This window comes from Narcine bancroftii, chromosome 1 (genome assembly GCF_036971445.1).
Source record: "Narcine bancroftii isolate sNarBan1 chromosome 1, sNarBan1.hap1, whole genome shotgun sequence".
Lineage (NCBI taxonomy): Eukaryota > Metazoa > Chordata > Chondrichthyes > Torpediniformes > Narcinidae > Narcine > Narcine bancroftii.
In genome coordinates, this window is record NC_091469.1 from 467,480,773 (window position 1) to 467,504,656 (window position 23,884).

Consider the following 23,884-nt stretch of genomic DNA (forward strand, 5'->3'; position numbering starts at 1 on the left):
TTCCAAAATTCTGCTGCCTTTTTCAGAATAAAATTCACGCCTTGTCATAGGATTCAGCGGTGTGTAATTTTGTGATTTCTCATTTCATTTTTCATATTTATGAAGCCATTCGGTCTATCAGTGTTTTACTGACTCACACAGCAATCCCATTCCCACACCTTTCTCTAGAACCAATTCTCTCTAATGTGCCCCCTCATTGTCCTGTCACCAACTGCTTCTCAATAATTTGCTATTTAGAGTCACCAATTAGCCTATCAACCTGTTAAAATGGACCTGAGATTGCTTGATAAACAAACACAAATACAGCTGCAAAATGTTTTAAAATTAGCTTTGCAAAACTCGGAAACGCTGTTACAACAAGAAGCACTGCTGATGCAGCTAATCCTACCACAAGGGAGTCTGCCTCATGGCTCCTAGGTTGAATATTTATAGAGATACATTCCAGAACATTGGAACAGACTTTTCCATACATGTTTCTTAGAATTCTCTGGGGATTCGTGAATCAGGGCTGTGTCCCTTACCCAATGGTTATTAGTCTTTTACTCTCTTTGCCAAATATGGAGTTGTTGTTATTCTACGTCATCAGCTTTAACCGTGCTGAGTCACGAATGTTCTCTGCCCAACTATTTTGGTAATGACTTTGAAACTTGCATTCTCAAACCAGCATGAGAACATGAGGGGGAAATAGAGGATCTGGAGGAAATCTACATGTTCATTGGAAGAACGTGTAACCTGAACACTGCACTGGCATTAAGTTCGATTGTGGGTTGCTGAGGCTATAACCCGCAATATAACACAAATGTTACTGCTTGAATTAGAAGGAAAGCCAAACAAACTGGGACTTCTCATCGAGGAGGAGCATAAGATGCTGAGAGGTGATTTTATAAAGATTTATAAAATCTCGAGGGGCACAAATAAGGTAAATATTCATGTGTCAAACTAGAAGACGTAGGTTTAAGGTGAGAGTGGGGTGGGAGTCACCTTTTCACAGAGGGTGGTGGGTATATGGAATGAGCTGCCAGAAGCAATGGTAGATACAGTTGTAAAAGACATTTAGACATGCAGGAAATAGAGGGAGATGGACATAAAGCAGGCAAATAAGTCCAGCTTGGGCAACTTGGTTGGCATGGACAAGTTGTGCCAAAGAGCCTGTTTCCATGCATTAAAACTGCAGCAGGAGCCCTACGCCATGTCATCCTCCTGAGTATCTTTACATCGAGATAATTAAACACTAAAATGGTTACTGTAATCTTGCTGCTCCTGATGTGTCAATAGATGGCCAATCAAACTTGCTCATTTGAAGTTTGTTTTGGTGATTTACATTCTGTAAACGCCCACTGGAATTCAGGAAGTGACCACAAGAGCCACCTTCATGTCACCGTATTAAACCAAAACCTAAATTGTTCTTTATTAATAATTAGTGATTAACAAAAAAATACTTGTATGCAAATAGAACAGAAAGATACACTGACACTAAGCTTGCCTTGGTGATGATCTTTTTATTTTTAAAATTAATACCCTCCAAAACAAATCCAAACTGCTCCAAATTATTCAAAAAGCAAGATGGAAGTCAAGATGGAAATCCATCTTTGTTAATAATGCTCAGGAAGTATAGTCAGAAGGTTTTTAACAAATGCATTGCAAACTCTATCCAGGAAATAAAAAAACTATAGAATACTAGGAAAAATTTTGCGTAAAAGCTGGTGTTGTGAAATATCATCCCTTGATTGTCATGAGCCAAAATGTTTTCTTCAGTGACTGGTGTGTGAACCGCAGTCAGTCACACATGAAAACTGCAGTCAGTAACTCATGAGACAGGAGTTATGCGAATAACATAGGCTTTTATTAGCAAGAACATCTACGAGGCTATTCCCTCTCTGAGCTGAGAGTAGTGGACTGGAACACTTATGTGCAAGCAAGGGGGCTACTTCCCCCTAGTTAGCCTATAGCACCGGTCCTCCATACCAGCTAGCAGAGAGCAACTACAAGTAGCTACGTACTACATACCTGCTTGCAATACAGGGATCACCACAAGGTGTGTACTGCCTTTTATTGTGGTTGAGTTAGACAGTTCTGTTGGTGAGGCTGGAAAGCCTTTGCCTTCATTCCAGACAAATAAGGTAAACACATGTAATTGTGTGGATGTGTGTTCAGTGTCCATTCTTTTTTATCTATCAATGGATGCACAAGAAACAGCAGAACAAGAGCTGAGGTACATTTATTTGGTTGTAAACAGACCAGCAATGCTTCCTATCACTCCAATCACTACATATGCGTCAACCAGCAAATAGCTATGAGTCTGAAACCACATCTGCCTTCAGGAAAGAATGTGCTTGAGGGGAACATTGGAGGAAGTAATTAATACATTAAGTGACATTTGGATTTGAAATGAAATATATTCTATTTTTTATTCTCTTCAGAAGCTTTACTTTAGTTGAGATAGTCTTATCTTTCTTAAACAGCGGAGACCATTGTGAATGTATTGGATTTTAAGAAAGATGTTGGCTTGTGGCATGGTATTCTTACGGTAAGTTTTTATTACACACATGCATATACATACAGCAGATCAGAACGCCATGTTATCTTTGTATTGAAGGCTGTGGGTTTCATTTGATTAATAATTAATTTTACACAAAACACTGCAGCACAGAAGCAGGCCCTTTGGCCTACCTAGTACATACTGAACTATTATTCTGCCTGGTCCCGTTGACCTGAACCCGGACAATAGCCCTCCATACCCTTCCCATTGATGTACCTATCCATCATAAGAACGAATGTGCTTGAGCAGGAGAAGGTTCTTTGGTCCAGCCACCCAGGGACCAACACAACTTTTCTGTTTTTCTCTCTTTCCTCTTCAATCTCACCACTTCAGAATCGCCTCAGTGAAGTTTTGGAATGAAGGATTGCTTGCTCTGGGCCTGTGAATGCAGCTACTGACATCCCATCAGATCCTCACATTAGAGCTGCCTTTGCACATTTTCATTTCTGTCATCTTCTCCCTGCCTGTCAATGGTCCTGAATAAAACATATTTTTTCTCTCTTGTGTAAGATGCACTGAAATTTTAATTTCACCTTTAAAACCTCACAACAGTGTGTTCATGCTGCCCTTGCTATGCACTCATTGCCATCATCTTCCTGTATGTCACTGGTCCTGAATAAATCATTTTCCTGTGATTTTTCACCTAAGTATAAGGCGGACTGAAGTTTTAAATTAACCTTCAAATGTTCACCTTTAAAACCTCACAACAACACTCTGATGCAGCCCTTGCTTTGTATGACTTAATCTGTAACATCAATTTGCGTAATTGTGCTCTTGCTCGTTGTACAGCTTTATGCATGTCAGTTATTTTTTAAATTTTATTTTAATTTAGAGATAGAGCACGGTGACAGGCCCTTCCGGCCCACAAGCCCATGCTGCCCAAATGCACCCATCTGCTAATCCTGAATGTCTTTGGAATGTAGGAGGAAACCAGAGCACCCGGAGGAAACCCACTCAGTTATGGGGAGAACCTACAAACTCCTTTTCAGGCAACCCTGTAACCACGTTGTGCGAACAGTTATCTCGGCGGATTGTACACAAAAGGACTCTTCTCACTGAACCACATAGATTGTGACAATAAATTTGAACTTGAAAAGGGCAGCTCAGTTAGTGTCATGGTTAGAGCAATGCTGTTATAGCGCCAGCAACCCGGATTTGAATCTTGCGCTGTCTATTAGGAGTTTGTATGTTCTCCCCATGTCTGCTTGGGTTTCCTCAGGGTGCTCTAGCTTTCTCCCACTCTTCAAAATGTACAGGGGCTATATGCTATTGGGTGTAATTGGGCATCACAGACTCATGGGCTAAAAAGGCCTGTTACTGTTACATTTATGTTCAGCAATAAAAATAGCAAGGTGGGTTCAATGGGCCAAATTTCCTGCTCTTCTGCAGGTTATTTTCCATCTATCTCAAATTGGATTTGACTTTACCAAAGCTAGTCACTTAAAATCTTTGTCAACAAGCTCACCAACTATCGGATTAAGTCTGAAACAGCCCTTGCTATTGCTGTTATAAAGTATTACATCCGCGCATTAGATTTTATCTTTTAGTGAAACAACTAAATTTGAGTTAAGTTGTGCGCAGTAGAAATTCAAAGTAACATGAATGGAAAGAGAATTAAGCCAAACATTGAGTGGGTAGTTTCCAAAAAGGTTTCCCGAAACGATTAGTCTGAAAATGAGAAAAATAAACTTTAGAAGATGCAAGATGTGTTGCCTAGTGTTTAAGCACTTCACAAAATGTGGGTTTCACATTGTTTTTATGGAGAAAGAGTTCTATGTAAATATAGATATTTACTTGTGTTTTTTTATAGAGAAAACAAGGCTAACAAATAACTAAGAACAATACAAATCTTCAGTGAACCCACTTGTGATAGGTTCAATAATGATGTCCATATTGACCCACTGCACAGAGTTGTTCAGAAGGTTTGCTTGCCAAACACTGTCAGGTCCTTTACTACTCACAGTTACACCATTCATGTATCTTGTGTTCTCAAATTGTGTACAGAATTTAATGTAGCGTTAATGAAAACAAAATTGGGAAGTTGTAGCTTGACTTCTGTAAGTTTTAGATGTGGTTTGAATATCGTAAAGCAAAATAACAAATGCAGGTCTAGAAATCTGAAACAAAAACTGAAATTGCTGGCTAGTCGGGCAGTATTTGTGGAGCGGTAAAAGCAGCTAATATTTAGGTCATGACTTTTAATCTATTTAGCATAGTTAAATGTTAGTGGAGTAGACTGGGGAGAACAGAGTAGATTTGTAAGGTTGGAAACTAAGGAAGACAAAGTGATTGAACAGAGCTTGTTCTTTGGACCAAGACTCCCATCACAAAACATGGGCCATTATCTCCCAGTCACTGGCCTTATTTACTCGAGAGATATTCCCTCCATAGCCACCAATCCTACACTACACACTTCTACCTCCTCCCCGAAAACCAGGAATGTCCTGATACACCTATTGATTCTACCTGCTCTTGTCCCACAAAACTTACAGTAAAGCTCTATTAATCTGGTATATCTGGGACATTGATGGTAGTGGAATAGCAAGCCTTTTGAATCATTTCATTTGAGTTTGTTAATATTCCAATGCATCTGTATTTCACCTTTTGTTAGGTGTTGCACAGTAATGATTCTATGAAATTTCATGGTTTTAAAGGGAGCATGGGAAACAGAACCATGAGAAGTTAGGCCATGGACAAATGGAAGGGGAAACTGGGACTCTGGCAGTGGATAGGGTGTGTGGGATCAGGGTCCCAGGAGGTGGATGGGATGCGGGATCCTGGGACCCAGCAAATGGACAGGATGTGGGATCCAGGCCCCTGGCAAGTGGCCAGAATGTGGGATCCATGGCCCCAGAAAGTGGATGGGATGTGGGATCTGGGCTCTGACAAGTGGACAGGATGTGTGAGATCTAGTGTCCTGGAAAGTGGATGGTATGTGGTATCCAGGGCCCCAACAAGTGGACAGGGTGTGGGATACAGGGCCACGACAAGCGGACGAGGACCACTGAAACCGGGGCCTAGCGAGTAGAAGGGGATCACAGGAATGGTGATCGAATAGCCAGCAAGTGGAGGGTGGAAACCAAGTATGGTGAGTTGATTGGAAGAGTGGGAATCAGGGCCCTAGGATGTGGATTGGGTGTGTGGGAACCAGGGCCCTAGTGAGTGAATTAGGAGTGTGGAAACCAAGTCCCATGTTGTGGATTGGACGTATGGGAACCAGGGTCTGGTGAGTGGATTGGGAGTGTGGGAACTAAGGCCCAGGGTGTGGATTGGAAGTGTAAGAACCAAGGCCTCAGGGAGTTGACTGGGAGTGTACGAAGCAGGGCCCAGGTGTGTATTGGGTGTGTGGGAACCAACGCCCAGCGGTGTGGATTGGGAGTGTAAGAATCAATGCCCCAGGGAGTGGATTGGGAGTGTGGGAACCAAGGGCCCAGAGAGTGGATTGGGAGTGTGGGAACCAAGGGCCCAGAGAGTGGATTATGAGGACGGAATCATTACCTGAGCAAGATACTGAACCTTTTGATATTTCTCAATGATTGGATGTTGAATTGTCAGAATTTCTCTGTAAATACTCCCTCTTTTATTTTTTTCCTTCATGTCTTGTCCAGTTTCTTCCAGTCCTCTCCAATGCCCTCTGCCTCACCAACAGTTTACAATTTCCTGGTTCCAACCAACTCATTTTTACTTTGGATATCTAATGCCTTTGCACCTCTACCCCACATTAGTATGTCAAGAGTCCCCTTCACTCTCCCTCAAGTCCCAATCAGTACCTTCCAACACCAGGTTCCTTTGCCTGGACAAATTAAATCTTTTATTGAGCAACTTATTTTCTCACACCATACTCTCTCCAAGTCAAAGGCATAGCTTTGAGAACAATGCCTGTCTCTGTGCGATGATTTCAGTCCTTCCTTTCCTCTCTGTTTGCTTCTGCTTCCTGCACAGTTTTCTTCAGTTTCCACCGAATCACAGTCATTCTCTCTCCTTTCAATCCGTCATGAAACACGTTTGTTTTCTAATTTTCTCCCCAGTTCTTATTAATTTGAAGCGTTAACTTTTTCTCTCTTTCCAGAGATGGTCCCTGACCAATGTCCAACTTTTACAGTTTTTATCCTGGAAAAATAATACTTTTACAGTATGTCACTTCAAAAATCTAGTTGGTGAGAGATCTTCATTAAATGGGCCTTAATGGACTTTAAGTTAGTCTCTAATATTCAGTGGAAGTTAGTTGTAGTATTCAAATCTAACAATGTAATAGATATCAGATTTATTGTCATGGCATCACACACAACCCTGATATTCCTTTTTAATAAAGCCAAGAATAAACCAAGAAGAATAAAGGGCATTAGAATGATTGAACTTTTTTTTATCTGGGACCTTGTAGTGAAATAGTTATATAGGTAATCAAATTTGAAATATGTCACAGCTATCAATAAAATATCACAATTTAGAGTTGGATTGGTCTGTTTAAACATTCTAGTGCTGGTTGAATTTCCAAGAACTTACAATTTCTCAAAAGAAGGTTGGTTTAATTGTGAAAGAATGTTTAATGAGATTGAAATGAAGTACTATTTTTGACTGAATTATTTTCTTACCATGTTTTGCTGTGTCCCTCAGAGTGTAATGAACATGATGCATGTGATCAGTATCCCATATTCATTAATGAAGGTGAATCCTCTATCGTGGATACAAAAAGTCTATGCATATAAGGGTAAGTGCGGAAGGATTCTTTAAAGATAATCAATTATTTAAGATTGAACCAGATTGAATGTTAGTCCTGATTTCACCTTCAAAGCGCCTTCTATGAAAGCTTTGAATGTTAATATATATTTTTAAAAGAAATCTGTGCTCAGATTTGAGTTTTATTTTATAAAGAAGAGTGAGTGGAGAGGATGATGCATTCCTTTCTCTGTAATTTCAGCAAAAGTGGCTTGCGTGAAGTCCAGGGACATGCATTGGGCCTTGGTCGCACACAGAGATCAGCGAGACATCAACCTCACCTCGCTGCGGATGTTAATTGTAGCAGATGGAGCCAACCCTTGTAAGTAGCTGCCTGTCTTAAAACCCCTGCTGATTTAAAGCAAAAGGCATTGTATATAGCTTTCAAAGCTTCAAACCCAATGTAATATTTATAGCACTGTGAAAAATGTTTTTAAGTGTAATTCAGGACAATCGCCGAAGTCTGGCAGTGTGATCACCTTCCGCGGAAATACAAGATGGCAACAAAGTATTGTACCTGGCGGTGGAAATCTTCGGCTCTGCAGAATTAATGCAAAGTAAAACCTTTGGACCTCGGGCTCCTCACCCAAGTTCTGTTTTATTTTGTTGACTTATAAAGTAACAATGAACATGTCCAGCAAACAAAGAAAAGCCAGAGGGTCTCAGTGGGTCAGGCAGCATCTATGGAGAGAAATGGACAGTCCATGTTTAAAGTCGGAATGCTTTTTTGAGTCTAAGGTGGAAATGGGAGATAGCAGGCATAAAATTTTGGCCTGGTTGACGTAAAAATCAACGGCATATGCATAGAATTTTACAATTTCAGGAACCCCCTCCCCCCACCCCAGCCTGCTCTGACTCAATTGTTCTAACCCATTTTTTCCATACTCCTTCCATCCCAGAGGTCTTCTGTCCTACCACTCCACCTCTCCCATCTTCATTTGTCTAGAGTCCTATTACCTCTTGCTCTCTCCCTGGCCTTCCCCTGCTTTCTATTCACCCCCCACCTTCCTACCTTAAAACTATAGAAAGGACTCAGACTTAAAATGTGGACTGTTCATCCCTCTCTATGGACATTGTCAGACCTGCAGTCTTTTTGTGATCTGAAGGAGTTTACAAGGGGCAGCATCAGTGGTACCTCTCTGGTCTTTTCAGTTGTCTCTGACACATCCAGAAGGGTTGGCTCATTCTCATTTAGTGGACTTCAAGCTTTGATTGTTGGACACTCTTTACTTCATTCGGCTAGTGAATCAGAGGTTTGTTTGAGTACTTGCCTACCTTTTGCTCATACCTTGGGGCTCAAGCCCAAAACATTGTGTCTTTATCTTTTCTATATAAAATACGCTGTTTGACCTGCTGATTTTCTCCAGCATGGTGCTTTTACTGCTGAGGATTTCTTTGTTCCTGTCACAAAGAGAAGCTGCCTCGATATTGATGGTTATCTTTATCTGGTGTCTCAGGATCAGAATTTATTGTCAAGAGCACGTGTCCCGAAATTTGTTGTTTTGCATCAGCTGTACAGGTGCAAAGATTGCTATAAATTACTTTTTAAAAAAAAAATATATTAATGCAAAAGAAGAGGTGTCTGAGGTTCAGAAATCTGAGGGTAGAGGGAAGAAGCCGTTTTTGTGCCATTGGGTGTTTGTCTTCCTGTACCTCTTTCCTGATGGTAGTAGTGAGAAGAGGGCACGGCCTGGGTGGTGAGGGTCTTTGATGATAGAGGCTGCTCTCTTGAGACACTGCCTCTTGTAGATGCCTCCTGTGGAGAAAAAGGAGTACGAGGGTACAGTATATGGTGTTTTTGGATGCAATGCACAAACGGCTGGAGAAACACAGCAGCCATGGAAGAAATGACCTGCTAAGTCTCTCTGGCATGTTAGCATACTGAACTTGACCACAGCATCAGTAGAGTTTCTTGTTTAACTCTATGATCTTTTTGGGCTTCGAAAAGATCTTTGATTAGGTGCCACACAAGAAGGTATTAAGCAAAATTATAGCATGTGGGATTCATGTTCACATGCTAAGAATGAAAAACAGCAAGAATAAATCAACAATTTTTGTATAGGTTGTCCCTCTCTTATCCGGTTCTCTGTGGTCCAGCAACTCCTATGATCCAGCACAAACTCGGCGGGTCTCGAATCCCGGTCCCAATCGCTGGCACTGTAAAGGCATTGCACAAACCGCTGCGCTAACCGTGCCACCCACTTAGTTATAAGTATGTATTGCTGGTATGATTTGACATCTCCTTTAAAAATACTCATGTTATCTCGGCATTCTTCAATCAAATTATAAATTGGTGTGTATAATACTTGAACCCCGGTCCCGATTGCTGGCGATGTAAAGGTGTTGCACTAACCACTACATTAACTGTGCTGCGCACGGTATTATTTCCTGTTTTAAGCTTTGTTCTACCTTTAATATGCTTACATAGGGGTTATTTCTGTTTTGTGGCGAGAAACACTTGTTAGAATTTTTTTTAATTAAAAAAATTGAATCAAAACTGAGTTACAAAGATCACAGTCCACATTCCACATCTCATCATTGACTGAGGTGATGAGCAACTGAAGATCATTCACGCCAGATGTACGCGTCTGCACCCTGCCCTAAACGTTCTTGAGTCCCGACTGAAATCCCTCCCCCCCACCTGGTATGTAAATCCATCGCGCATGCACGAGTGCCAACTGACACCTGCGCACAAGAAGAAACATGGATGCGCGCAGCGTTCGGACCCCGGGACGCTGCAAATTAACAGGTAAGTGTGTGGTCCCATCACCTCACGACGCCTTTGCAGATTCTGCCCCTTAAACTGCACTTCATTAGGGGGTGTAGGGCCTACACCCCCAAATGGAGGACAAATTAACATTCAGTTTGAGGTGGTGCCAGACGGAGGACAGAGTCCTCAAATGCCAGACTGTCCAGCCTAAGTCCAGACATGTAGCCACCCTAGTTACAATCACATGTAATGTTAATGAACACATAGGAGAGAAATGGGATAACGTCAAACAGTATTCGATTAGTATAATTCTTAACGATATAGACATTCACATCAGACCTCAGTTGAAACCAGTGGCTGCCTATACTCTACACAGACAGGGACTTTCACACACACACACACACACACACACACACACACACACACACACACACACACACACCCACACACCCACACACCCACACACCCACACACCCACACCCACCCCCACACACCCATACACACACACACACCCACCCACCCCCACCCACCCACCCACCCACCCACCCCCACCCACACACACACCCACCTACCCCCACACACCCACCCCCACACACCCATACACACACACCCACCCACCCACCCACACATCCACCCACACATCCACCCACACACACACACACCCCCACCCACCCACACACACACACCCACCCACCCCCACACACACCCACCCACCCCCACACACACCCACCCACCCCCACACACACCCACCCACCCCCACACACACCCACCCACCCCCACACACACCCACCCACCCACCCCCACCCATACACACACACACCCACCCCCACACACACACCCACCCCCACACACCCACACACACACACACATCCACCCACACACACCCACCCCCACACACACACAGCCACCCACACACCCACCCCCACACCCACCCCCACACCCACACCCACCCACCCCCACTCACCCACCCACCCACCCACCCACCCACACTTCCCTGCACCAACAGGAGTGCAGCCTTCTGCACTATCACCGTAATATGGCTTAGCTTCAGTGTAGAGCAAACTTTACCGGCCACACGTCCAGGGATGTCCACAGTAGCGACCGGGCATGGAGTGATGTCCAAGGCAGAGAAGAAGAAATGTGTTATGCATCGATGTTTTATATAGTTCTGATCTGGGCACCTCGCCAATAATGACCCAAGGTGATTTAAATGAGCCAATGGCATGGTGTGCACTAATGGGTGGCAGGAGTCCAACCTTGATTGACAGGTGATGTGACTTCCAAATAAGTTTCAGGCAGGGAGGACACATGACTACCCACAATCCACAATATTCCAGACAGGCAGGGAGGTGTCATTTTTCTTCACAATCCACATATAATAGTGCCAAGTCGGTAATGCAGATAGTAATATGTTTTTTTTTAATTCCACTTTCTGTGGTTTGGTTGATGCAGGGAGCCTGATAGCATTTCTCTTAAACTTGGAGATGCTGGACATCAGGCTTCTGAACCTTTCTGCTTGAATTCAAAAAAAGTTGTTGTCATGGGGGCCTCTGGGGAATTCTGTGCAAATTTTAATTACCTGTAAATTATATGCAGTTGCTCTGCATCAAATTTTCCTCTAGCAATCAAGAGAAATACAACAGGTCTCTCACAATGTGATTTATTTTGCTGCATGAATTGTCAAATTTATTCTAATGTTTTGAACATTTTACTCCTTAGGGTCTATTTCTTCCTGTGATGCTTTCTTGAATGTTTTCCAAAGCAAAGGATTGCGACCTGAAGTAATCTGTCCTTGTGCCAGTTCACCTGAAGCTCTTACTGTAGCTATCCGGAGGTATGTCATTGCATTGTTCAATAGTTTAAATAGAAAGTAAATTTTAGCATCTCAGTTGTTATTTTGGTGACCAGCCATTGCATGTTAAATCTATGGCTTTCAATTCACAATCCAATATAGATATTAGCAATGTTGGTTCATTATTCATCATGTTACTTTGCAGGCCAGCAGCAATAAAAATTCACAAAGAGACTAATATTTTAAAACAATATATTTATTAATAACTACTAAGAATATAACATCTTACTTAAATTTACCACAATTATGCATGAATATACTTATGTATATGTGTGTGGAATACACAAACCATTACAGCATCCGGTGTTAAAAATCAGTCTTTTAAACTGATGTTCAGAAATAATTGCAAAGGAGGTGAGACTGAATGATCAGTCTGCCAAAAAAACTCATGAACCCTTGTCGAGTTGCTTCCAGAAAAATGTTCTTTTATGCAAATAGTTGTCACAACTCCCCTGCTCCTTGCATAGGAGAAACAAAATGTGTGACTTCCACTTCCTTTATCCAGATATGGGTAAATCCAAATGACCATTGCAATGGTTACGGTGGTTTAATAATTCACCTGACACAGAGAATCACCCATTTCACACAAAGTCACTTCACCTCTGTATTTTCAGATGGATAGGTGATCGATACTTAAATGCTGTTTCTTTAAGTGTCCCAATTACATGACTCATCATCACATTTTGTAATATCTAAAATAGAACTGTGATCAGGCTTATTCGTGTGCACTGCTTATTCTTTGAAAACTGATGTTTGTAGCTCTGTTATTTATTTATTTTTATGCAGTTCACTTATCACTGGGATCAGGAGGAACACTGTCCTGTTTTTTTTTAATTTACCATGGACTAGGTTTTTAAAAATAAGTCCTAATTAGAAATGTTGGTGTATTTGGCAACCCTTCATCGTTTAGGTAGTGACCAATTAGTTCCTTGTTGTAATCTGTACAGCACTTTGGTCAATGTGAGTTGTTTTAAGTGTGCTATATAATTAAACAAAACTAAACTAAACATAACTCTGTAAGTGTTCCATCTGCTTTTCCCCGTATAACCAACCATTGTTCTTTTGTCTTAGTTGAGAGCATCACTTTGTTTATAGTTTGGACCCATGCATTTTGTAAATGTTGTAAAATCTGTGAATGTTTGAAGCCTGCACCAACCCCCAAAGTGTGTCAGTCACTAAATAAAACAGGAGCTTGTAATAATCATTTTAATATTTCCCATACACATCCTACCTCACCATACATCGTCTTTCTGGCTACAGGAATGCACAGCAGATGGCTGCACAACTTTGATGAATCCCTCAGCAGAGGAAGATGTATTTCACACTTCTCGGTATTAACCAATGTGGTGTTGAACAAAATGGAAAGCTCAGCCTCGCTTTCTTAAAGACGAGAAACAATCCCTTTGCACGTCATTTGGATAAGTTAACATTTGTTACTCAGTATTCTAAAAATAAAAATCAAAAGTAGGACCTTCTTATTGTGCTAAATAGAATAATTCCTTGGAAAAAGAATTAAACTATTTCACTGATCTGGACCCTGTAGAACAGATATTAGACTTGCTGTCTCACATTTCCCGTGTCCCAGGTCAAATCCTGACTTCTGGTGCTGTCTGTGTGGAGTTTGCACATTCTTCCTGTGTCAGAATTGTTTGGTCTCCTACCACATCCAATGACATGTGAATTTATAGGTTAAATTATTGTGCAGGCAGGTGATAGAATCTGAAGAGAGTTGACGGGACCATGCAGTAAATAATGAATTTACTGTCGGTTGAATTAAAGTGGATGCTGATTTGGCCAGTGGTCTGACGAGCCTGATCTATGAATCCAGAAAACCATTCATCCAGTCTAGAGACACAGTCACTGATGGCTGCACTGGGACACTAAATTATTCTTTGGGATTTTTAATTTAAGACTTGTGTATTAGACATCACAGCCACCAAATTAACCTTTCTCTTTCTTTGTACAGAAATTTACCAAACTTAATCAATCTTTGCACTATCAATCACCCACTATCTATCACTCTTCACAACTTGTTCATATATAAAGCTTCCTTAGAAAGTATGTTCAATACAGTAAAATTCCCATTATCCAGAATTCAAGCAACTGGCAGCCTCAAGCAACCGGCAAAAAAAATTGCAGAAAATAAATAGGTGGAAGTTTAATATTGGCACCCCTTGTGATCAGTTTGCCAGTCATGGAACACACAGTCTCAAACAATTGGAAAATGTGCTTATCTGCCATCTACCAAATCTCCACACTGGACACAGGGGGTTTTACTGTTTTTTTCCCCCATTAAGTTTCAAGTGTGTTTTAGGCCTACAGATGATACCAACCAACCTCCAGGCCGTGGTGTTCTCTCCATGCATGGTCTGAGCTATGGGGTGATAAGAGTGGACTCTGAAGAAAAGCTCTCAGTTCTGACTGTACAAGACGTTGGAATGGTAATGCCTGGAGGTATGTATGGCTTGATGGAATACATTTATTAACTCAACGTAGGGATTCAGCTAATCAGCCTTAAATGTGCTGTGTTATGTTTGTCAAAAATATTTCAGTAAATTATTAAAATGCCTCAAGGAATTATTAAAGACATCTTTAGAACAGTCAGTGAGCATGATCCAATGTATCAGCAATGGTTTAGGAAAATGATGTCTGTAGATGCATTTCCACGTTAATTGTGTTTAATAGTTGGATGATGGATAGAGAAGATGTTTAATTGTATAGTTAAATTAATTATCACATTATGTGAGTATGACACGATCATATTTGTGATGTGGAAGCCCTTGATTGCTATTTACAGAATTTAAAACTTAATTTCTTCATACACACTTATCTTACAAATGCCCAAGTGAGCATTCTAAACAAAAAAGGCAGATTTTATTCAAATTAATTTTTTACAAGATACGGTTTTGTTTATTTTTGCATATTGCCACAAGGAATAAAATTAAAGTAACAATGTTCCACCTGATATCTGCAGGGAAATAGGGAGTTATGACACCACCAGAAGTGGCCACTTAGCTCAACCAGTTCAGGTAACAGACATAGATCCACAGAGCACAGAAACAGGCCTGATGCTGCTCAGCGAGAACCTGATCCCATTCTCCAGCTCTCAGCCAGTGGCTTTCAATTGCATGGTGCATCATAAACTCAACAAAATGATTCATTTATTGTCATGCAATAAAGCAAGTGTAATATTACACAAAATTGACTTTAGTCTGCCGTAAGACAGACAAAAACTCACAATCCACAGAAATTACCCGTCAGAGAAAGAGAAGCAACAGAGAAAGCCCCCAGTTGTCACCGGGTGTCCATGGATTCACCTCCAGTGCTCCCTCAGCCTCTGCAACCACACAGACTCCAGTCCAAATCATTGGTAACCTGAGCTCCAGATCCGAACCTCTGACACGATCAGGAGCCCTTCCCGCCCTCGGCACCCTCTCGGCATTCCGGTTACAATACCTGGTACCCATTCAGCCAGTCTTGAGCCATTCCCCAGCAGCCTGCAACCTGGTGTGAGTCCCGCCCGCAGCCAGGAGCCTGCTTGGGTTCTTCGCCTTGAGTCACCAACAGGCCGCAGCTTCCTTATTGTGAAAGCACCTCCCTCTACCATACCCAAATTGTGTCTTTTTCACAATTGGTACCTATTTTCATTAAAAGCAAACTTGCAATCCACCATGGCCTCTGTAACCCCTCGCTTCATGTTATTTCTCACAACTTGCTGTAATCGATGAAATTATCCTGGATAATACCCCCATCCATCCTTCTTTCAAGTTGTAGTCCAATGTCAAGTGTATCATACACCTCAAGATATAGTGATAAAGTTAGTCTTGCAAGCAGTCCAGCTAGACAGCAAGTGCGGTAAAGTACAGATGTGCAGAGTTACACAGCGATATCAGTTGGTTCAGAGCAAAGGCAACACAATTTTGCTATTAGATGTCTGTTCTTTCTATTGCATCAACTAATTTGTCTCTAGATCATGCTTCTTGTGTCAAATATTTCTTAGAATATATTGGACCTCTCTGAAAATGTCAGGGTCTGAGATTTTTAGTTTGTGCAGTGCACAGATGTGCATGTTATTAAATTTCATATACATCTGAAGTCATCCAGCCGAACAGACCAATAGTGAACTCTCCTTCTTACATGGCCCTCCTGTTATCTGTGCTACCAGGTAGCCACCTCTTCTTGAGTGCCTTTCATTTATTTATTGCATGCACTAGCACCCCCTCCCCAATTTATTCCAGTTTTAGATGGGGTTGAATATTTTAGGTGGATGAGATCTATTCCAGATATCCACCAATACTGTGGTACTTTATTTTTTTAATTTTGGATTGAACTCTGGCACAACATACTCTTTAAAATAGAGCAGGGCTTTTTCTTTTCCCCTGCCCCCAGCCAGCAGATGCCTCTTGCATAGTGTCCGACTCCAAAGGGATCACATGCACCATGAGATTTCACCAATTTGTGCTTAGATTCTTGCGTAGACTTAGACTAGATATGTCTTGGAGACTTAATCAATGCAATTATTTGGGTATCCTCCAGTTCATTAGTGTCCATTTGAAGTTCATTAATGTCCTGTTGATGTCCATTTGAAGGTACAATGCCTCAAGTAATCTCAGTTTTCTATCTATGTACCAGCAGTTGTTTGCAGTGACAAAAGAACGGTTTTGTGTTTATATAAAAAGGTTTCAAATTACAGAGGAATATTTATTTAACCCTATTTCACTAATAACAGCTTTATGTTAGCAGAATGGTAGTCACGTTCCTTTTTTCCTTATTGCTAATATATCAATGTTCATTATCTCAATTTGTCTGCACCTGAAATCAACTCAGAAGCTCATTTGTTTAATTTCTTTATCCTCCTTCTGGTCCAGCTGTTACACATTCATTTATTTTCCTGTCTCAGTTGTTACTTTCAAGTCAAGTCAAGTTTATTGTCATCTGACTGCCCAAGTACAACCTGACGAAACAGGTTCCTCAGATTTCAGATTTATTGTCCAGAGTACATACATGACATCACATACAACACTGAGATTACTTTTTACTGCGGGCACAGTAGAATTACCACTAATAGTAGTGCAAAAATTAACTGAACACAGTGTGAACATGTAAACAATCAAAAGAACTGTAAACAGATAACGAATGCAAACAAACTGACTGTGCAATAAAGGGAGAGCAAAGAAAATCAATAAAGTGCACAGGTAAGAGTCCTTAAATGAGTCCCTGATTGAATTTGTTGTTTAGGCCTCTGATGGTGGAGGGGTAGCAGCTGTTCCTGAACCTGGTGGTGCGAGTCTTGTGGCACCTATACCTTTTTCCTGATGGCAGTAGTGAGAACAGAGCATGTGGTGGGTGGTCAGGGACTTTGATGATTGCTGCTGCTCTCCGACAGCAGAGTTCCCCGTAGATGTACTCAATAGTGGGGAGGGTTTTGCCTATAATGTGTCCACTACCTTTTGGAGAGCTTTATGCTAAGGGGAATTGGTGTTCCCATATCAGACCACGATGCAGCCGGTCAAAACACGCTAGTGCAAAACATGCGGATACACAACCAGACATACAGACGAACAACACATATGCTGGACAAGTATTTACACACACACACACACATTCCCCGACAGGAGCAGCTGAAAAATGCTGAGTGCAGGGTGGAAAGGTTCTTCAATGATTTTGCGTGCTCTCTTCAGACAACAATTCTGGTAGATTATGTCGATGGGGTAGGGGAGAGGGAGGGGAGATTTCAATGATCCTCTCTGCCACTTTTACAGTCCTGTGGAGTGACCTCCAATTAATTGTGGCACATTCTACATTATTTGTCACTGCCTTCCTGAGACAAATCTCTTTGATGAAGGGCTCAAGCCCGAAATGTCGGTTCTGTACCTTTCCCTTATTTTACATAAAGGACACTGACCTGTTGTGCTTCTCCAGCATTTTGTGTTTTTACTTCAACCACGGAGTCTACGAATTTTGTGATTTACTTTAGACAGATCTCTCAGTTATTTCACAAGGTATTTTATATTTACATTAAAAACAAGAGAATAACCATGGAAATGATAGGACCACTCAAGGACAAAGGAGGGATTTTATTCTTGGAGCCTGAGGAATTAACTAAAAGTACTAAATGAGTACTTTGTATCAGTATTCACCAAGGAGAAGGACAAAAAAAGGATAGAGTAGATGTAAAAAGTTTGTTTCCAATGGTGCAAGATTCGGGCAAGAGGGCACAATTTAGGATTGAAGGGTGTCCACTTAAAGCAGAGATGTGGACGAATTTCTTCTGCCATAGGGTGGTAAATCTGTAGAATTTGTAACTGTCTGTGGAGAAGTTGTTTGGTGTATGTTAGGGAAAGATTAATAGGTTCTTGATTATCCTGGGAATCAAAGGTTATGGGGAGAAGGACGGGCAGTGAGCGGGAAATTGGATAAGTTTATGATTAAATGGTGGGGCAGACTTGATGGGCTGAATAGCTTATTTCTGTTCCTATTTCATATGGCTAAAGAAATCCATCCGCATCTCTGTTCTAAGTGGGCACCCTTAAATCCTGAAGTTATGCCCTCTTGTCCTAGTCTCTAACCATGGGAAACTACCTTTTTACATCTTCTCTGTCCATGTTTCTCAACATTTGAAATATTTCAGTGAGATCCCCCTCATTCTCCATGTGAATTTGCAAATGCACACCACCAGATTCAAATATAAATAAAAACACAATGCTGGAGAAATTCAGCAGGTCAAACAGTGTACTTTATATAGCAAAATTAAAGATGCATTAACCATTGTTTCGGATCTGAGCCCTTCATCAAGGTATGAGCAGGCATCAGAATAAAATATAATTACCAATCCCTTGTTTTGCATTTGACAGAAGTGGGATTATCCACATATTCAGTAGAAGTGAAAATACACGTATTTAAAAGATCTGTTGAATTAATGTTAACAATCCGTATGCTTTTCTGCAGGGGTGATGTGCGTTGTAAGACCAGAAGGAATCCCATTGCTCTGTAGAACTGATGAAATCGGTGAGCTCTGTGTGTGTTCCATTGCTGCGGGTACATCCTATTATGGTCTATCAGGGATGACAAAGAACACCTTTGAGGTACGTGCGTCTTCTTTTGCTTTCTCCGGGGAAGAAACTTTTTGCTCTGATACTCGTGGCAATCAATTTGATGGGTCATCCTGCCTGATGCCGGTCTGGTGGTGGGGTGATGGTCAACCCACTTGGTGTTGGTCTGGTAGTCATGGGAATGGACATCTTGCCTGGTGTTAGTCTGATGGTCATGGTGTTGGAGATCTTGCCTGGTGCTGGTGTGATGGGCATGGTGATGATCAGCTCACCTGGTGTTGGTCTGGTGCTCATAGTGATGGACAGCCTTTATTGCCTAGTGTTGGTCGGCTGGTCATGGTGATAGACATCTTGCCTGGTATTGGACTGGCAATCATGGTGTTGACATCCTAGATCTGGATGTTGCCAGGTGTTGATCTGGATTCACACACAGGTACTGCCTCATCTGGACTGGGGGATCAGTGGGCCAGAGCGCTATTGGCCCAGTGTTGTTAGGTTGAAGAGAGACTTGGGGAAGACATCAGACAGCCTGATGGGTGAGAAGGGGCATTGGTCCATTGGGCCAAGAGAGGCATGGTCTTCAAGGCTGTAAAATTTGGATGTATGATCATTTTAGTGGGGATTAAGCTGGAGAAGAAAATAGATCTGTAAATGTATCTCCTTTGCAGTTTTCTTCCCCTCTTTCTCTTGCCTTCTGAAAGAGATTCCAAATTCAAGACTGTAAATGGTTTCCACCTTAAAACATTGCTGGAATTACATGAGTGTTTGACACTTGTCTGGATTAAATTTCATGAGCCGTTTCTCAGCTCACATCTCCAACTGGTCTATAACTGGCCAAACCCTCAACATCCTGCCTCACTATCCACAATTCCAGCAAATTTTGTGTTTTCTTCAAACTTATTAAACATCCCAGTGACATTTTTGTCCAGGTTGAACACTAGTGATCACAGATGTTCAGTCAGAATAGCACCCCCCCCCTACCACCAACCCCTCTCTTCTTTGGGCAAACTAATTTTGAATCCACTCAACCAAGTTTCCATATGCCGTGATCTACCACCAGGAACCTTGTCAAATCTTTCAGTAATTTAATAGTATCATGTCAATAACATCCACTGCCCTATTCTCTCATCAACCACTTTTGTCATCTCCTCAAAACACTCAATTAAGTTTGCAAGGCATGGCCTCTCCCACACAAGCTCTGCGGATGTGGATTAAAATCTCAGCATTGTCACTCTTCACACAGCATCACTCACCTCACATTTCAACGGCCTTTGAACATGAAGTAGTTCACTCCAGCTCCCTTCACTTTTGTTGGAAACACCAGTGATCTGTTTGCAGTGATAAAGAGTATCAGTCACCTGTGGCCTGTGTGCCACATTATCAATTAGCTTGCCCCCCACCCCCCCCTCCCACCGGGGAACGGAAGGTGATCGGTCCAGTTCATCATATGGGTTGGGCCGAAGATGTACCACAGAGCATTGTCAATTCCTTCCCAGCCCTTCTCCTGTGCTTTCTCTCCCTTTCATAGCTGCCTTATCTGTGACCTCTATGAGAATTTGTTGAATGCTGATGAACTTCCCAGCCTTCAGTCGATCAGTGGCTGGCGATGAGCTATGCACAAAGGTTTTCATGGGAATTACTAAGCCTCTGCTTCAATGTATGAACATTTGTACCACACTGGAGCATATTTATTTTTTAAATATTTTAGGAAAATTTGTTCTGAAGATGGGAATGTTACACAGCAAGTGTTTTGTGGTTCAGAAGTGTCTCATGACTCATTAGTTCAGCATCTCCATGTGACCAATTTTTTGTATCTTAAAATTATTTCAATATAATTCAGAAGCATTTTGGTTATACGAGCAGATTGTTTTAATTCAAGATCAAGAATGCATCAATTGTTATGTGCGCAATATACACACAAATCATTTTCCTCTTTCCTGCTTAAAGCACACAAAGGTGCAGGTATCATTAGACTGGCCATTTCTTCCCGAGGGTGTGAGGTAAACTTTATCTCTCGGCCTTGTTTCCAAAGATCAACATCTTTTATTCAACAAGCTGCAGGTGCTTGATATTTGGAATTAAAAACAGAAATCCATCAAGAACTGGATCCTCTGTGGAAGGGACTATCTCAACAGGGTATGTCTGCGCTATACTGCCCTCCAGTGGACCTACCCTCCAATGGACCCTCTGCTGCCCTCCAAAGGCCATTCTCTGCCGCCCGCCAGAGGCTGCTCTCTGCCGCCCTCCAGAGGTACTTCTGCCGTCCTCCAGAGGCCACTCTTTGCTGTCCTCCAGAGCCCACTGTCTATGACCCTCCAGTGGTTGCGATCATTTGCCCTACTCTCCAGAAGCTGCCCTCTGCTGCACTCCAGAGCTTGCTCTTTGCTTTTCAAGGATCACCCTCTTCAATCCTCCAGAGACTCTCCTTTGCCCTTCAGAGGCTGCCCATTGATAATTTGAATTAGATTCTTAAAAAGAATTTGAATATTGTTTCAATTGTAACCATCCTTCCTCTTGGTACTTCTTCATAAATGTTAATTGTATAATTTCTTTTCTGTTTGAAGTATTTTAAATTTTATCTGTATTATTAATAATTCTCCCCTTCCTCCACTACCTACCCCTTTTAATTCCTGCTCAAGATGTTCCCCATGATGAGCTCAGGAGCTCCTGTCAGTGAATACCCATTTGTCCGAACTGGGCTGCTGGGTTTCGTTGGCCCTGGTGGAATGGTCTTTGTGGTGGGAAAAATGGATGGTCTGATGGTTGTTAGTGGGCGGCGACACAATGCAGATGACATCGTGGCAACAGCGCTTGCAGTTGAACCAATGAAGTTCGTCTACAGAGGAAGGTCTGTGTTTGGCTTATATTACATAAAGCTTCTGAGTTGGCCCTGTAAAATGTTTCATGTTGAGACTGAATTCTGAATGGTAGTATCCATTGTGCTGTGCACAGAAGTTGAACTAAACGTATTGATGATTATGAACAATGGGTTCATAAATGTGAAATGTCTTAAGTTTAATTACTTCTCAAAATTTTAGAAAAATCAAATGCCTGGAAATTCACTAACAGCCTGATACTTATGCTTTAGTATAATGCATCTGTGGGTTTCTCGCCTGGAATGCGATGGGGTAACTATTTCAGGATCAACTTGCTCTCTCTCTCTGAGAGGTGGCACAGTTGGCATCGGTGAGAGTGCATCAATAAAACAAAATTAACAAAACTAAAATTAACAATTAACAAAACTGTTGTAGAAGCACACAAGGTCAGCAATATCCATAGGAAGGAAAGGAATCAATTTGTTAATGGAGGGTCAATTGGGAGGCATAGGCTTGTGGGCTGTAATGGCCTGTTACCAATGCTCTATGTCTAATTTTTTTTTAATTAAAAATTGAAACTCTATCTTGTAACTTTCTTCACTGTCCAATGGGCCACCAGCATTAGTGTCATCTGCAAACTTGTAACCATACAACTACTTACTCATCTATATCATTTGGACAGCAATAAAGGACCCAACTCTGGTCCCTATAACACATCACTGAGCCCATACCTCTAATCTGGAAAGCCACCATTATCTTCCACTCTCTACCATCCTTCACCCCTGCTGAATGGCATTAACATTGACCTCTGATTTCTCCTAGCCTCCTTCCCATTCTCCTTCTCTTTCCCATCCCTTTGCCTTCTTTCCTTCAGCTCCATTCCCTTTCTATTCACAGAGTCATCCATCCTCCCCCAGCTTGCTGGTGTGCCCTCCTTCCCTTATCCACTGATTACCTCCTGCTAGTGGCCTGTGTGCCTCACCATGCTCCTCCCCCCCACCCACCATTTTCTTCAGGCACCTACCTGCATTTTGCTCACACCTTGATGAAGGGCTCAAGCCTGAAACGTTGGTTATGTATCTTTATCTTTGCTATATAAACTACACTGTTTGACCAGCTGAGTTTCTCCAGCATTGTGTTTTTACTTCAACCACGGTGTCTGAATACTTCTGTGTTTTATTTTTGCCTTCTACAACCAAGCCATCTTGTTGGCTAGCTCATCCTGGTTTGTGTACAATCTTATGGACCAACCAATCATGCAGGGTCTGGACAACGTTCTTGCCAAAATCCACACAGACAATGTCTACTGTCTTGCTCGTCAATTCTCTTTGCCACCACCTCAAATAATCAATCAAAATGATGAATTAGCAAGAAAGAACAAAAAAAAGTTTGTCCTGTAAAAGTATAGAATTCCAACTGAGTTTTTATTTGGCTGTTTATTTATTATCTTTCAGGAACTGTTCATGTTTTTTCCTGTTAAAAATTCTCAACATTATTTAAATGTTCAACTTTGAAAATTATATATTAACTGGTTAAAATTCACTAACAAGGGAAAGAGCAGTCTTTATAGGGATCCTTATAAAATAATCGTGAAACAATCACTATCTTAAATGTTTGGACAATTTGAGTAAGGGTTTATGGTGGGTCATTATGCCTGATGTAAAGCCATACGTTTGAATATTGATTCACGTGAAATTATGTGGGCACACAGGCCCACTGGCAGGAGGTAATCAGTGGATAAGGGAGGGAGGGCACACCAGCAAGCTGGGGGAGGATGGATGACTCTGTGAATAGAAAGGGAATGGAGCTGAAGGAAAGAAGGTAAAGGGATGGGAAGGAGAGGGAGAATGGGGAGGAGGCTAGGAGAAATCAGAGAGTGGCTTTCCAGATTGGAGGTATGAAATTATGGTCAACTCGATGAAGGGCTCAACCACAACCAGAAGCTGAAGAGATGTGCTCAGTTTATGATGCAGAGTGAATGAGGACTCATTTTGAATTAAGCAACTGATGTTGGATTACACTTTGGAACTTTCCAGTGGTTAATTTGATTGTGATCTTTGTCTTGTTAACAGAATAGCTGTGTTTTCCATCAATGTCTTGCATGATGAGAGGATCGTAATCATTGCTGAACAGCGACCAGATTCTACTGAGGAGGACAGCTTTCAGTGGATGAGTAGAGTCCTTCAGGTAAAGGCGGAT

General features: G+C 41.7%; 1 protein-coding gene across 7 annotated transcripts in view; it reads left to right on the plus strand.

Annotated features, from left to right (window-relative positions):
* The window catches only part of LOC138751857 (disco-interacting protein 2 homolog C), a 661,234-nt gene that overhangs the window by 511,249 nt on the left and 126,101 nt on the right, over positions 1 to 23,884 (plus strand). For all 7 annotated transcript variants that reach the window (XM_069914709.1, XM_069914705.1, XM_069914708.1 and 4 more), the window contains 8 exons: positions 2,463 to 2,527; positions 7,154 to 7,247; positions 7,458 to 7,577; positions 11,685 to 11,799; positions 14,132 to 14,271; positions 18,766 to 18,902; positions 21,509 to 21,717; positions 23,758 to 23,872. In XM_069914709.1, the coding sequence (XP_069770810.1) occupies positions 2,463 to 2,527; positions 7,154 to 7,247; positions 7,458 to 7,577; positions 11,685 to 11,799; positions 14,132 to 14,271; positions 18,766 to 18,902; positions 21,509 to 21,717; positions 23,758 to 23,872 (995 nt within the window). The remainder of the gene's footprint in view (positions 1 to 2,462; positions 2,528 to 7,153; positions 7,248 to 7,457; positions 7,578 to 11,684; positions 11,800 to 14,131; positions 14,272 to 18,765; positions 18,903 to 21,508; positions 21,718 to 23,757; positions 23,873 to 23,884) is intronic.